Genomic DNA, 16,737 nt, shown 5'->3' on the forward strand with positions numbered 1-16,737 from the left:
CATAAAACGGTTGAAATTCCCTAAGAGGGGAGACCCAGACATGTGCAAAGCAGTCGACCATGTAGCCGCTTCACCATCCAAAGATAAAAGAATCATTCTGACCCTTAAAGTGTCAGATTCAAAGTCCCGGCCATAAATTTCCATGTAATTAAACACCTGCATAAGGAAGGAGGGAAGGCTAGTAGAATCCCCTTTAAAACGTACAGGCAAGGGAGGGATTTTTGCCATTCGATGTCTTCGGGGGGGAGGCTGGGGGGGAGGTCCTCTTTGATCAGCGAAACCTCTAGCCGCAGGGGGAGACACGGGCCGAGGGGGGGGGGGAGAATCCTGGCGTGGGTAACGTTGCCAGTTTCTCCAGTCTCTTTCCTCCTCCCCCCTTCTCTCTTCCAAAAACGTTTGACCCCAATAATCAGGTAATTCACTCCGCTGGGGTTTTCTCATCGGGCCCCGGTGCTGATAGCCTCTCCATTCTCCTTCATCGCCCCCTCTGCTTTCCCCACAGTACCTTTGGCTCCAATAGTCAGGGACTTCACTCGCCTGAGGTTTTCTCACAGCACCTGGCTCCAGCGAAGTTTGTGGAGGTGGTCTTTGGGTGAGCCCAGCATTCCAGCTTGTCTCTATCTCTCTTTGCCCCGCTGAAATTGACCAACGGGGTGGGGGGGAAGGTTCAGGCTGACTGGAAATTTGCAGTTGAAATAAATCTTCGTGCAAAGGTCGGTCAGACGGGCTGGGCTGGTGTAAAGAAAGGTCGGGAGGTCCTAGTTCACTGGAATCCCCTCCAGTTGCGCCCTCCTCCTCTCTGGTCGGAGAAGACATTCTTTCCCTTCTCGGTAGACGTAAATCTCCTGGAAAGGGATATTATTCAGATCTTGCTTCTTGTCACGCCCCACTCCACTCCATAATTAGGAAAGAAGACTAAGAGACTCCATGGGTTGGAAATCCAAAGTACTTTTACTAATTATAAATGGTAAGCGAGCAGTAGTGAAGCAAGATCTGAATAATATGGCGCGAAAGCAATTGATATATAGGGAAACCCGTTCCCCCCCCTTAGGATCAAAGCTCCAGTCCAATCATAAGTCCTTCAAATGTCAGGTGTGAGATAACTTCAAACAGACAGGCCGAAGATGGAATGTGTAGGCCGTTGATGCAGGCGGGAAACACGTACGCATGCGTAATCCCAACGACTGGTACATCCTAGAACCTTCCTCCAGCACATCAATTAAATCCCTCCCACATACACGCCCCCCCCTTCCCGTTTCATGGCAGCTGAAGCAACAGCAAAGCAGAAGCTGACAGTGGCTCTCTTATGACAATATAATAAAGAAACCAATATATCCAATCAATTAATTCTCAAGAGATTAAATGGAGTGAAAACCAGATCCAATCGTACATTGGAGTGAATGAACTCCATCCATGCATTTGTCATATAGGGATGTCTAAATCCAGATAATTAAACCCTTTCACCTATTTAAGCCTTCAAGAAAAAGAGTGAGTAACTGGAAAGCAAATCCTGTTGCTATTTTACCCTTCAAGGTGAGATCTGCCCCACACCTTTCTATCCTTCCACAAGGCCTGCTCTACCAGTTGGGAACCAATGGGGGAGCCCCACACTGGAGGTGGCCATCAGATTGATAGCAAAAGCCACCTCCCTTCTTGGCATCCCCTGCTTCCACCTGCCCATCTTTCAATCCTGTTTTTCCTTGTTTATTTCACTGTTTGTTATTTCACAATTTTGCTACCGTTATGTTTACTTCTTTTCATTTCTGTTTTTACTGTTTTACTGTTATAAACCTCGTAGAGCAGAGGTGTCAAACACAAGGCCCAAGGGCTGGATCCGGCACACGGGGTGCTTAGATCTGGCTCGCGGGACCACCGGAGCGCCGGTCTGCGGTGCCTCTGCCAGGGAAAACGGAACTGGGGGGGGGGGGGACGGTCTTTGTGCATCCCTTCCCAGCTCCGTTTTTGCTGGCGGAGGGTTGCAGGAGGCCACTGCAGCTGAAACGGAGCTTGGGAGCCTGTTTTTGCATGCCACCACAAGCACCTGCAACACGAGTGACCTTGAGCTGGGCACGCCCATCCCGGTCCCCCAAGGTCAAATACAACCCTGATGCGGCCCTCAATGAAATGGAATTTGACACCCCTGCCCTAGAGTCAGAGCTGAAGAAGCTTCTTGGATGAGAAATGTCTTCAAAGAAAAACAAACACCTTTTGGAAAACCACCTTTGGGACAAGATGAGCAAATATTTCAAGCTCCACTTTTGACGGGGGGTTGTGAACTAAGATCTTCACAGTGACTCAGAACATTTTATTTAGATTATTTCAATCCTATCTTTTTTATTGTTACAAAGAACTCGAAGTAGCAAATACACCTAATGCTCTTTCCTCCTCTTATCAATTAATTGATAAGAGAATGACTGTCCCAAAGTCACCCAGTCGGCTCTCATATCTAAACTGGGATTAGAACTCAAGAGTCTCCTGGTGATTGATCCAAAGTCACCCAGCCAATTTTCATACCTGAAGTGCAAACTCAAACTCACTGTCTCCTAGTGACTGGCCCAAAGTCACCCAATGGGTTTTCATGCCTAAGGTAGAACTAAAATTCATGGTCTCTAGCCTAATGTTTTATCAACTACACCAAACTGGTTCTCAGTGTGGATCAGTGTGATTTATTGGAAGATAGTCATGATTTAAATCTGAGTAGTGTGGTGGCCTAGAGGTGGAGCTCTTGCCTCACAATCAGGAGGCTCTGAGTTCGATCCTAGGTAGAGGCAGATATTTTTCTCTCTGGGCACAATGAGAATATATATGCTGAACATAACTCCACATTGGCAACAGGAAGGGCATCCGGCCAGTAAACTCCAATCAATTCCCCTGATTCCACCCTGCAAGGGATTATGGGGTCATTAAATGAAGAAGATGATGATGATGATGATTCATGATTTAAATCTCACTCATTTCAATTAGGGGGAAAAGTGCAACTGTGTTCCCCACCACATCCTGCAGACATGCCTAAATCTCCCCATTCCTGCACTACAATATGAGCATGATACATACGTTATATTTCTCAGAATCAGCGTTTTCTCTGACATAGAATGTGGGTTCAGTGGCTTAAAGCGCACAAGGTGCTGCGAGGTAATGTCTATAAGCTCGCCAGGCAGGGGAGTGCTCTCTCCACCGGAAACGGACAAAAATTCCAAGGCTATCAGCTCTCCGAGTCCTGGGAATGAACGGAATACAAGAGTCTTTTTAAAAAAACCTTGCAGCAAAGATATAGGGATTAGATGATCAGTTCACCATGCAATTTATCATAATTTGTCATAATATCTTGGAGTTGAAAGGGGCCACAAGAAGCCATCATGTCCAACATATCATTGGGGGAGTTCCTCACTGCAGGACTTCTGATTCAATTATTCCCACAGAGGGAGGGGCTCATTTCTGCTTAAAAACATTTCATCAGGGGATCTCATCCCCATCACCAAGTCACTGGTCTCAGTTTCAGGCTGCATTTACCATTAGGAAGCTTTCCTTAACATTCACCTCTATCAAGATACCCTGTATTGGCCCATCCATCCATCCATCTATCTGATTTTTATCATGTCTTTTTTTTTTACTAGCTGATCGCCGCAATTTCTAAAGTTGGATTTTCCCCCTTAGCAGAGTGAGCCCTCTTGTGGAATACTGTAAAGCCGTTACCATGGCAACTCCACAGCACTGTACAGTAGAAGCCATTTTAAGGCAGTATGGTAGAAGCCATTTTAAGGCACAACAAGCTATATCTTAAGAGAACATACACCCTGAGGGGCGTTAGGGGTGTCTTACCACCACAGTATTTGTTTCCAGAGAGTAAGTCATCTGTGTACCAAGTTTGGTTGAAATTGCTGAAGGCTTTCCAGAGTTATGCTGGAACATAATACACCCACAGCCGTTTATATATATATATATAAAGAAAGAAGAGGAAGATAAATAGCTAATGGTGGCAAACATACCTAATTCTCCTTCCTCCTCCTATTTTCCCCCAACAACAACCTTGTGAGGTGGACTGGGCTGAGAGAGTGGGACTAAAGTCACCCAGCTGACTTTCATGCCTAAGGCAAGACTTGAACTCCCCATCACCTGATAATTGACCCCAATTCGCTTAACAACTGCAATGGATTTGCTATATGGCAAAAAAGATTATAAAATCAAGCACAAGTCTCTTAATAATTGCCTTGCTTAGCAAAGGAGATTCTGGTTTTAGTGCCTCCAGAAGTTGTGAATGCCCCCAACACTGGAAGTCTTTAAGATGATGTTGGATAGCCATTTGTCTGAAATAGTATAGGGTTTCCTGCCTAGGTAGGGGGTTGGACTAGGAGACCTCCAAGCTCCTTTCCAACTCTGCTATTGTATTGTAATATTATTGTAACATTATCCTGGCTCTCTAATGCTATGGTTAAAGAATGAAATCTCTAAGAATCTACTCAGTTTGGCTTATAATTTTGTTAATTTGCACCTGGAGGTCTCCAACTGCATACATGATGCTGGCAGTTAAAGGATCTTATTTGAACTGTGGTGACACAGTGGTTAGAAAGCAGTATTGCAGGCTAACTCTGCCAACTGCCAACAGTTTGATCCTAACCGGCTCAAGGTTGACTCAGCCTTCCATCTTTCCAAGGTGGGTAAAATGAGGACCCAGATTGTTTGGGGCAATAGGCTGACTCTCCCAATCGCTTATAGAGGGCCGTAAAGCATTGTGAAGTGGTATATACATCTAAACGCTATTGCTATTATTATTCGTGAAGCCCAACCTCTAGTCCAAACCTCAGGCGTTTTAGATGTAATGGGGGGGAAAATAGATGTTAGTGGCAGACCTGTCACGATAATCTCGTTGATATGGCAGTTGTCACAAACGGTGATGTACCTCACTGATAGGATTTCAGCAGAAAGGGGCATGAACACTACCTGAAAATGAACATTTCTGCATCATCAAAACACCAGCAATTGTAAAAAAAAGTTTTTAAAGAGGTTAAGAAACTAAAAGTGGCAAATGTCATCATGAATTTTCTCCAGGATGTAGTTTGGCAATTCTCTGAGAATTTCAGTTACTGATCTGTAGCTCCCACACCTTTCTAATTCTTATTCTATAAATGTTTTTTTTTAAATAAATATATTTTGCTACAACTGTCCTTACTACATGTAGTTCTCAACTTATGACCATAATTGAGCCCAAAATTTATGTTGATATATTACCTAAGATAAATTCTCTAGTCAAATAAAGGGGGCATCAGCTACATCCTGCTTTAGAATAACCGAAATGAAGATAAAATGAAAAAGGCAGTATTAAGTTTGCAAGTAGACTGGAAGCGTGAGCAATATTGCCAGGAACTGACCTCAATTGGGATAGACTGACCCGGAGCAAGTTCGAAGACAGCTGGACAAATCCCAAATGGATATTGCTCCACATAACCCATAGTGGCGACAGACTTCAAATCAAGAGAGAGAAAAAAATGAATCCGATTTAAGAGCTGATTCGCATGACCAGTTTGCTCCAGGAGAAAGAGAGACTCTATTTTCCAAAGGGATGAATTCTTCCTACTATTCAACCCAGGCAGCTTCCACTTGTCTGTTAACAATAGCACTTAGACCTCACTAACAACAAGAAATAACTCAGTTGTTAAATCAGGAATTATTTTCTAACTGTAATTTCTCCTTAGTGGTAGGTTGGATCTCTCTTTAACAAGGTTCCATCCATTGCTTCTTGTCCTGCCCTCTGGTGCTTTGGAGAACAAATTGGACCCTTCTTTTCTAGGTCAGCCCCTCAAATATTGAAAGAATGCTATCATGCCCCATCCAAAATCCTTCTCTTTGATAGGCTAGACATAGCTAGCTTCCTCAAATGTTCATCCTACAATTTAGCCACCTGTAACATAATCAACTCTGCTATTCTGTTCTGTTCTATTCCATTCCTATTCCAATCCACTCTACACTATCTTTATTGCTCTTCTCGGCACATGGTGAACACTCAAGATCACAGAGAAATGGAGAGAAAAGATGGAGCTGTCCCGCCTTGGGCACTTTTTTTTAACCAAGTGAAATTGGCAAAAGTTCTGCACTTTCACTATCTACCCTCCAAGATCTAAAACTCCAAGTGGTTTGTTTTTTTAAAAAACTGGAACAGGAAGCTAAGGAATCAGGGGAATCCATCAACCAAGGGATGAATTCATCTGGTTACTGCAGTAGACGAAGCGGAAGAAGTGGTGGATATTCAAAAAGAGATTTCTTAAAAGTCAAGGACTATCCATAGCCACATCCCTTCTGGTCCCTTAGAATGTCAATATATGTGGCCCCCTGGTTGCCAGAAATCTTCCCCTTTTGGTTCCCCTTTTGGTTCTTGTTCAATAGGACTGATGCGGTAAGGAAAGAGCACTGGGTTCTGTAACGCTTACCCGAAAGTTAGGAGGTGGCCACATTTCCTTGGGCATGATACAAAACTTTCCAACACTGAGCCCTTCGTTTTTGCACTCAAACTCTACAAATTTTACTCCGCCCACTAAGCAGGCTCCGCAGTCCAGGATGTGTGGCACTGAAAGGACAGATGAAAAAGTAGCAAATGCAAACAGGGGTGAGAATCACATTTTGATTATTTAAAGCCAAAAATGGTGAATAAATCTGGAAGAGCAGCTTCCACAGTACAGAGGAGACTAGGAAGGGTAAGAAGGAAATGACCTGGGGGAGACAGGGCCATGCAAGTTTCTGTTCTCAAGTGAGGGGTCCTTGGTGCTCTCTGAGCTTGCCTGTTTTCTTGCAGAAGTTCATTTCCCTGAACTAGAGCAACCAAGGATCCCTCATGTCAACCCTGAGCTACAAATATTCTCCTTTATGGCTATTCTCAAGTCTCTAGCTGTGAGACTAGGCTGAAGCTGCCTGTTATGGCCCACCAGCAGCCAGTGGAGCTGGCAGCAGATGCAGACAATGGGGAGGCTGGGGAGGAAGATGGGCCAGTCCTGGAGTCTGGGGAAGGCTCGGATGAGGGCTCTGTGTAGGAGGCAGAGAAGGGGCCAGGGCCATCTGACAGTTATCAGCTGCCTTCGGAGTCAGACATCAGTGAGGCAGAAGAACAGCTGGAGCCTGTTCCCAGGGTGCGCATGCGCAGAGTTGCCAGATGAAAAGAACAGCTAAAGAACAGGGGTCGACTTGGGAGTAAAGCCACAGGTGGATGGTACATGGCCCCTCCCAGAGGGAATAAAAGAGGAGAGAAAGGGGAGTGGAGTTTGCAGGAGACCATTAATTTGCTTCATTGGTTCGTGACTCTCTGAGACTCCTTGCCAAGTTCTGCAGATATCAGCCTGGCAGCTCTCCAAGCCAGATAAGGTCTGTGACTGTAAATCCTCCCTGGTAGGCTTTTCTGAATGTGAAAGAGCAGAATTCACAGTCAATTAATAAAAGGGGTTTTTGTCGGGACAAGGAGTTTATTTCGTGTTCTTGGGAAGCCTCGGTCAGAACACTGCCGGGCTTAAAGATGAAGCAGGCACAGATATCTAAAGATGGCTGGTCACAGGTGCTGGACCTTTGGCCTAATATCATATATTGAATATTTTCATGACATCATTACAGATAGTCCTTGACTTACAACCACAGTGACCATTCAAAGGTACAACGGCACTGAAAAAAAGTGACTTATGACCATTTCCCACACTTACGATGTTTGCAGCATCTCCATGGTCATGACACCTGGCAACTGACTTGTATTTATGACGGTGGCAGTGTCCCGGGGGTCATGTGATCTCCTTTTGTGACCTTCTGACAAGCAAAGTCAATGGGGAAGCCAGATTCACTTAACAACTGTGTTACTAACCTAGCAAGTGCAGCGATTCACTTAACAATGATGGGAAGAATGGTTGTAAAATGGTGCAAAGCTCACTGAACAACTGTCTCGTTTGGCAATGGAAGCGCTGGGCTCAACTGATAGTTGAGAACTACCTGCACTGACTTTTCGTTATTAGGGTGAGGAGGCATTTTGCTAATGAAACCTTTTAATAAGTTGAAAAGCAAAGCGCTAAAAGAGAAATTCTCCCTTGGGTGATTGTTACTTAATCAGCTCACGTGTTAAGATAGGAGGTGGCCTTCTGCCTTGGAGAGGGACCACAAGTGGATAGGCTGCCTGTGATTCCACCAGTAGATAATCATCATAATCTGCAAGATATTCAGGAATAAACTGGACGATGTAGAAACAGCTCATCCCAGGAGCAACAAGTGCACCTTCACCTGGAAACTTCCCTGGAAAGGAAGAACTTTTATTAGAAAACCAGCTGGATACCCCTACTTCACAATGAAACTACGTAATTGGGCAATGCCGGAGAAATCTAGTTCACTCAATCCGTTGGCTCAGTGGTGGTCGATGACTGAAACACATAAGAGGATATCGTTCCTGCCGCATGGAGTCTGGAAGCAGTTCCATAGGTGGAAGGTGTAGACATTTTGATGAGGTTTAGTACTGATGTTTAGTATTGTAAGGAGCCCCAGACCGCTTCTGAGTGAAGGAGAGGAATGTCTGCCACTTTGAACTGAGGTAATGGAATGTGAGGCAACTGGCAGTTGGAACAGAGTTCTTTTCAGGTGGGGAGGGGAAGTAGAACTCCTTAGCATCAGAGCGTCTTAATATAAGGCAACTGGCAGTTGGAACAGAGTTCTTTTCAGGTGGGGAGGGGGGTACAATGTTTAACTCCTTAGCATCAGTGTGTTAATATAAGACAATTGGCAATTGGAACAGAGTTCTTTTCAGGTGGGGAGGGAGAGTAGAACTCCTTATCATCAGAGCATGTTAATGAAATACTAATGATCTGATGGTCATTTCAAAAAATCCTTTCTGAGTGAGCACCTAGAAGCGAAGAGGAACATATGTGCCACATTTCAAGTTTGTAATATATATGCATGCTATTTATTATAGTTGCATTCTCTGGGGTCATGTGATTATGTTTAGTAAGCTTCCCAGCTGGTTCCAACAAGCAAAGTTAATGAGGGAAAACAGATTTGCTTAATAAACACATGAGGAAGTCAGCCATTAACGAGCAACTGGGAGAAGTGATTACACAGCCCCAAGAAAGAAGAAACCAGTCACATGACCAACCCCACTTATGAGGATCACAATTTATGCTCATAATGTGCAAGCTCCTTTATGGGTTCCCAACCATTTCTATACCCTGCATCCTAAGAACGCCTCCGATCTATTCTCGCACCCCTTTAAAAAATAAATAATTATGTCAGTGTATGAGAGTTCATGATCTGGAAGACATGGTAACAAGGTCAGCCAATGAATAGGCATAGCAACTACGTCAGCCAATGGGGACTGTTTGGAAGCTGAAACAATATTTGCTGTGTGAGCAACAAGGAGACAGCAAGGAGCCTGGGCATGGCTTAGCTCAACTGTTCTGTACTAAAGCTCTGAGTCTGTGCTGAACTCTAAACTGGTCTGCTGCTCTGAACTGAAACTGAAACTGTTCTCTCCTCTGCCTGTATTTGCTTGTACTCTCTACCACATTGGAAGAAACAGCTTTTGGTATTGTATACTTACTTTATGTTTATATTATATATAAAGAGAAGTTATTGAATTCTGCTGAATCAGTTACCTGGTGTGCTTTCTGGATATGATTGCTGCAACAAACTCTGACAAATTATAATTATACTTATATATTATAATTTTGAAACTTCTAAAACCAAGTTTTCGCACTCTCTGGAATGTTGTCTCGCAACCCCAGGTGTGAGGTCATCCTAAGATTCCTTGAGCATTTTCCTAACCATTTTGGTCTAGTTGGTTAAGACACCAGACTAGAAAGTGGAAGAGTTATGAGTTCTAATCCAGCCTTAGGCATGAAAGCCTAATCAGTGATCTTAGGCCAGTCTCTCTCCTCTCCCTCTCTCCCCAACCCAATTCACAGGGTTATTGCCTTGGGAAAGTAAGAGGAAGATATGTTGGCTTGGCTATGTTCACTGCTTTGAGTTATTTGTAACAATAATACTACAAATAAATAAATAGAATATATTCATCAGATCTGACTCTGCTTAGCCATTTTTCAAGAATAGTCAGGTGCTGCCACCTGCTGTAGCATTCTTTTGAGGCCATTTCAATCCTTTGGAAGCAATCCATGGAAACCAATTTTTGCCAAAACCCATCTGATTAGAAACTGACATTATAGCACCTGGCAACAACTCACCCATCACCACTGAGAAGGAAGCTGTAGCTGGAGGAATAATTCTGATGCTTTGGGATGTGGAGGTCATGTTCTGTAACTCTACCGTCATCTACGAAGAGAGAAAGGTCAGAGCCGGTGCAGCTCCTCCAGTCAGTTGGTAATCTAACAACAATATTCAGCAACAAAAAATGGTTGCTTTTTAAGAATTGGGGGATGAAGGGAAGGCAAAAGTAAGTGGGAATGGTTATGTCGAGGGCCTGCAAGCCAAACACAGCCCGTTTTTATCCTTAAAAGTCCCACAAATATTCTCCTGCTCAAAATGGTCAGAGCATTTTTTGCCACTGTTATTACTGCACAAATTTTTCATTGCCTTCAAATTTACAAAGCATTTAGAAGGGGCCCTTAATTGTGATATTAGAATTAGAATCAGAATAGAGCTGGAAGGGATCTTGGAGGTTTTCTAGTCCCGTGATGGCGAATCTGTGGCACGCAGAGCCATGTCAGTTGGCATGCATGTGCAATGATCACCTGTCCTTTGCGTGTGCCGGAAACTGGAAGAGCTGATCTTCTGGTTTCCGTTGTGCCCATGTGCGCCGGCCAGCTGATCATCGCATGTTCATATGCACCAGTAACCAAAACACCAGCTGGCTGTTCACACACTCCCTTTCTGGCACTCGATGCCGAAAAGGTTTGCCATCACTGACCTATACCATTTCAGACAAGTGGCAATCCAGTCCCTTCTCAAAAACATCCAGTGACGTATTTATCCTTGAAGGAGAGAAGAGTTCCTAGGTTTGATTTATAGGTAGTCCTTGACTTAAGGCCGTAACTGAGCCTGAGAATTGCAGTTATAAATTGTCATAGACATAAAGCGGTCGTGGTCACCATGTGACAAACCCGATTCTACAACTTTTCTTGTGCCTGTCTTTAAGCAAGAGCCACAGTCTGTCAAGTCTGCAGTCATATTCCTTTCTGGATCTTTGGCCTGCCACACTCTCTCTCATTTTACTATGCTTTTTCATTAGTGGGGAATTGGGGAGGAGGAATAGTAAGGAGTGGAATGTGTTGTCAAAATAAAAAACTCCTTTCTAGAAGCCCAAGGTCATCTTTTGTTCTCTACACCTCTGAGCCTGACCGGAACTGGATGGGTGGAACTGCCAGCGTGGCAGTGGAAGATTGGACCGTGTGATGGACTTGTGGGTGTGGGGGCAAGATCATGAACTTTCAACTGGGTGGGAACCCCCGGGAAGCTTTCAGATTCGGGTTTCCCACAGATGTATCAACATGTCTCTCTTATTAAATTAGAACTTTGAGGAAAGCTCTGCCTTGGACTCTGATTTAATTCTGGATGATATTTGGAACGCTGACACAGTCATTGTTCATTATGGGGTGGCTTTTGCTGGAAACCAGTTCCAGTAAAAACACAGTCATACGACCACAGGATGCCGCAAAGAACCATAAATGCCATCAGATGACCAGAGGGTGGCTGTCTGTCTGAACTTTGGAATCTTAAGCACCTTTACAGGGTCCACCGAGACTTGAACTGATCGCTAAGTGACCAGTCATAAGTCGAGGACTCCCTGTATTAAATTTAAAAGTACCCCTTTATTAAGAAATGAAAAAAATGATGCAGCTGAAGAAAAGCAAAGAGGCCAGGTGGATGTCAGAAATTCTCCTGGCTCGCGCTTACCTCATAAACCTGGCCAACTTCATATTCCGTAAACACCACTGCAGGAGGGTTTGATAGGAAGATTGGTACTGACTGGGAATCACTGAAATGAAGAAAAAAAAAAGACAGTCAAAGAGAATTATCAGGATGGCTACATGTCAGATACTTGGCAACTGGTTCATATTTATGACGATTGCAGGGTCCCAGGGTATTGTGATCCCCTTCTGCAAACTTCCTTGCAAGCAAAGTCAAAAGGGGAAGCCAGATTCACTCAACAAGCGAGTTTATTTATTTATTTACTTACTTATTTATTTACTTATTGCTGCTTACTTACAGGTGTGGATTCAAGGCAGATTACAAGGATATAAAAAGACCATATTAAAAAAAAAAAAAAAAAATAATAACTGTTAAATTATTAACAGCTGCAGTGATTCAACAGCTGTGGCAAGGTCGTAAAATGTGGCCAGGTTCACTTAAGAACTGTTTGCTTGCAAACAGAAATTTGGGGCTCAATTGTGATTGTAAAATGGGGACCACCTGTAAAGTGAACTTCGTTGTATTGAAATCTCTCACAGTGTTTCTCAAGCTTAACAACTTTTAAGATGTGTGGGCCTTCAACCCTCAGGATTTCCCCAGTCAGGACATCGTGAAATTGTTGAGGTTCAGAAACACTGCACTCTCAAACATCTATTTCAGCCTTAGGTCCACTCGGTTTCTTCCCAACTCTGTGCATCATGCTGCTCCAAAGGTGGGCATGGCCTTTTGTCTTAGCCAAAATGAAAGAGATTATCTTTTGGTGAAGACATAACAGAACATAACAGAATAACAGAGTTGGAAGGGACCTTGGAGATCTTCTAGTCCAAACCCCTGGCTAGGCAGGAAACCCTATACCACTTTAGACAAATGGTTGTCCAACATCTTCTGAAAAACTTCCAGTGTTGGGGCATTCACAACTTCTTAACTCTCAGGAAATTTCTTCTTAGTTCTTAGCCTTAGAACTAAGGCTATAGAACAAGAAACACCCACTGCTTCTTGTTCTATAGCCTTAGGTGATTTGGAGAATAGACTGAGCCCCCTCTTCTTTGGGGCAGCCCCTGAGATATTGGAACACTGCTATCACGTCTCCTCTGGTCCTTTTTTCTCTCTGGACTGGCCAGTTCTTGCTTATCTAAACCACCTTGGGCCCTCCTGAAACAGAAGGCAGTGACCCCAAAATTTCAGTGGCATCCTGGCTGAAGTATATTGTGATTCTGACCTTTTGGGGGGGATCTTTTTTCGAATGAGCCCTGAAAAGCTAGGCGACGCCCCCATGTTCCGCATCTTGGATCGATTCGTTTTCTCAAAGCAGAAGATGTGCCAACTGGCAATGCTCCCACAGTTGTGCTTCACAAGTTTATATCAGCTGGTCTTTGAAGGCAGGGTGTGCCCTACCTTGCTATCAAAAGCAACAACTTTTGTGTCAAATTTCCTCTTCCCTTTTTTTGCAATAGGCAGGCCGTATTCCCTGAGCAACGTGAAGATTTTTGCATTCATATACAAAATGTCTAGGAATGTTTGGGAGAGGGAGAAGCACATAAATGTTAAACATCACTGCTGCAGCTAGGAAGGCCAGTTGGGTAAGTATTTTATAAAGAGCTACCTTTCCGTCACAAACTTTCTTCTTCCTCCTATCACCTGCTCCACCTTCTTTTGAGGCAGAATCAAAGACTTGCCTCCATGGAGTGAATTAGGTGGGAAAAAGCGAGGATTTTTCAGGAAATTGTGCTGCTCTTTCAGTTTCTGAAGATACAGGCGGTCTTTATGCCGGTCAGCTCTGGACATTTCATCCAACCAGAGGGGTTTGCCCAAGACTTTAGCTTTCTTCTATCAGAGATAAAACGAGAAGCATGCTATCAGATAGACTTTTACATAAGATTCACCCTGTATCACTAAAAACTGATCCCACAAGCTTTAAGATTTTCAAAATCCTAGAACTAAAGGAGCCACTGAATTTGGCTTAGGGCAAGAATCTTATTTAAAACCTCTCAAGAGAGAGCTTGTCCAGTCCCTATTTGGTCGTCAACATCTTTTCTGCATTTGAAACAGGCACTTATATTTCTTTTTAGTTATTCCCAAGACACTTAAGCAATATTTGTCCACTCAGAGGACAATATGGCCTCTGTTTTGTGGGGAAAAATGTCCCTACAAATTCTACATCTAGCATTTAAAAAAAACAAAACAGGAAACAGGCAGTCTGATGAAAGTTATGATCCTGCATATAGTTGCTTGAGGTTGAGAACCAGGAATCCAGTGGATTGTAACGCGCTCTACATGGGGCAGCCCTTGAAGAACATTCGGAGATTTCAGCTTATCCAGAATGCAGCCGCACGAGCTATTGTGGGTGCACCTCGGTACACCCACGTTACACCTATCCTCTGCAAGCTGCACTGGCTGCCTGTTGGGCTCCGGATGCGCTTCAAGGTGCTAGTCGTTACTTTTAAAGCCCTACATGGTATCGGACCTGGGTACTTGAGAGACCGCCTCCTGCCAATTACCTCCCTACGACCAATTAGATCCCACAGTTTAGGCCTCCTCCGAATACCATCTGCTAGCCAATGTCGACTGTCGACGCCTCAGGGGAGGGCCTTCTCTGTGGCTGCTCCGGCCCTTTGGAATGATCTCCCTGTGGAGATCCGGACCCTCACCACCATTCAGGCTTTCCGCAAAGCTATCAAGACCTGGCTGTTCCGGCAGGCCTGGGGCTGATGAGTTCCCAGCCCCACTCAAATTGTTGCGACTGTTGCGTTGTTTTAATTTGTCTTTGTCTTTGTTTTTGTCTTGTTTGTGGTTTGTATTCCCCCCCCCCCCACTTTGTTTGTTAGCCGCCCTGAGTCCCTCGGGAATAGGGCGGCATACAAATGTAATAAACATACAACATACAACATACATATGTCGTTGAGACTGTCAGTGAACAAACATAAATCAATTCATAGTGATTAGAGTAAAAACAAGTGGATTTTAATATCAGAAAAATTGGACTCCTCACACACAAAAAGGCTTGGGTTTTTTTTGAACCAAGAAAAGCCATTCATTCCTGAAGGAAATGTAAAGATTTTACTATGCATCAGACTATAAATAGTTGTTCTATTTTAAGCACCCAACCGACAAGATAGGCAAAGATTTATAAACACAATGCTTTCATACAAATAGGAAATTTAGAAATAGGAAATTAGGCTGAGTAAGCTGCCATCTCACCTTCCATTCAATTTTATTCTAAATGCACATCTCGCAGGCATATATGTTGAATTTATCAATACCGTATTTTAGATTTCAAAACCGAATGACCCTGTCAGAACTGAAGATTTTTTTTGGATGAGAAGCGAAACTTCTTAAAAAAAAAAACAGAAAGTCCGCTTGGCTTCTTGAGAAAGCACCTTTGGGACATCAATAGGTATCTCAAATCTGAGAAAAATTAACCTGATCACATCATGACACAAGGCTGACCTGTGGGGACAGATCAGAAAACAATGTAAAAGTGGTAGCAAAATAAAACCAGACTGTACCTTATAGTGCAATGCCACAGATTCATCTGAAATATTAGCATCTGAAGACTCCAGAGTTAAACTGGACAAAGACACATCTGGAAGACTTGCCCATAGCTTTTTGATGCGTGAATTTTCCTTCAATTGGAGAGCTTCTGAGTCAGGAGGAGCGTGGTGTTTACAATCAGTTTCTTTCAAATAGCCCGGTTCTGAGAAATCTGCATTTAAAGAAAAGTTAAGTTCAGAAACCTAGAAACATAACGGTCATCATTCATACAAATGTTTTTTTAAAAATAGCAATCTCGTTGTGGTCCACCAGCAGAGCTGGCAGCAGACTCAGAAAGTGAGGCGGTTGGAGAGGAACATGGGCCAATCCTGGAGGCTGGGGAAGGCTCGGATGAGGGCTCTGCATCGGAGACAGAGCGGGGGTCAAGGCCATCTGGCAGTTCTCAGCTGCCTTCAGAGCTAGACAGCAGTGAAGCAGAGAAACAGCTGGAGTCTGTTCCCAGTGTGCGCATGCGCAGAGCTACCAAAATAGCTCAGAAATCAGGGTCAACTTGGGAGTAAAGTCACAGATGGACGGTGAATGGCCCCTCCCATAGGAAATAAAAGAAGAGTGAAAGGGGAGTGGGCTTTTCCAGGAAACCATTCATTCATTTCAGGAGTGTGAAGATCTGTCCATGAATCTCAGAGACTCTGTGCCCAGTCTTTCCTTGGACAATACTATATTTATCTACATGGCAGATAAGGTTTGTGGTCATAAATTCACCTTTGAAAGGCTGTTTACCAGGCCTTTGCTGAATGTAAATGAGAGGAATTCACATTCAATTAATAAAAGGGGCTTTATCGGGACCAGTACTCTGCTTCATGCTTTTGGGGGAAGCCTAGGTCAGAACATTCATATACTTTCAGATATGACTATATATGGTGTGCTGAAAAAAGTGACATTCATCTTTCTAGTTACCTTTAGGAGCGTGGCTTACGAGTGTGGGATCTGTGATGTAATCTTCAGGACAGATTAAATGGTGTTTTTTAAGAAGGGCGCCATCCACACACCATCTGAATGTAGATTTCACTAGGCAAATGCACATTTAAGAGAGATAAGTTTTTAAAAATAAACAGTTCCCATTATTTCTTCATACAGGGGAACAGAACATTTTGGAAGGGAAACTGAGGCCAGTACAGCTGATCTTTGACTTACAAGCACAATTGGGACCAGAATTTCTGTTCCTGAATAAGACAGATGTTACATAAAAATTGTGCCCTATTTTTCAATCTATTTTTTGCCATGAATCACTGTAGTTGTTAGATGAATCATGTGGTCGCTAAGCGAATCTGAGTTCTGCCATTGATTTTGTCACAAGCTAGCTGGGAAGGTCGC

At 43.6% G+C, this 16,737-nt stretch overlaps 1 protein-coding gene across 1 annotated transcript in view; it reads right to left on the reverse strand.

The window, feature by feature from the left end:
* The window catches only part of DLEC1 (DLEC1 cilia and flagella associated protein), an 86,792-nt gene that overhangs the window by 61,275 nt on the left and 8,780 nt on the right, over positions 1–16,737 (reverse strand). Inside the window, exons 4-13 of the mRNA XM_032238265.1 lie at positions 16,321–16,431; positions 15,378–15,574; positions 13,475–13,698; positions 11,857–11,938; positions 10,188–10,275; positions 8,080–8,253; positions 6,423–6,559; positions 5,367–5,459; positions 4,848–4,938; positions 3,055–3,217 (exon numbers count right to left, since the gene is read on the reverse strand). Coding sequence (XP_032094156.1) covers positions 3,055–3,217; positions 4,848–4,938; positions 5,367–5,459; positions 6,423–6,559; positions 8,080–8,253; positions 10,188–10,275; positions 11,857–11,938; positions 13,475–13,698; positions 15,378–15,574; positions 16,321–16,431 — 1,360 coding nt within the window. The remainder of the gene's footprint in view (positions 1–3,054; positions 3,218–4,847; positions 4,939–5,366; positions 5,460–6,422; positions 6,560–8,079; positions 8,254–10,187; positions 10,276–11,856; positions 11,939–13,474; positions 13,699–15,377; positions 15,575–16,320; positions 16,432–16,737) is intronic.

This window comes from Thamnophis elegans, chromosome Z, assembly GCF_009769535.1.
Source record: "Thamnophis elegans isolate rThaEle1 chromosome Z, rThaEle1.pri, whole genome shotgun sequence".
NCBI classification, from domain to species: domain Eukaryota; kingdom Metazoa; phylum Chordata; class Lepidosauria; order Squamata; family Colubridae; genus Thamnophis; species Thamnophis elegans.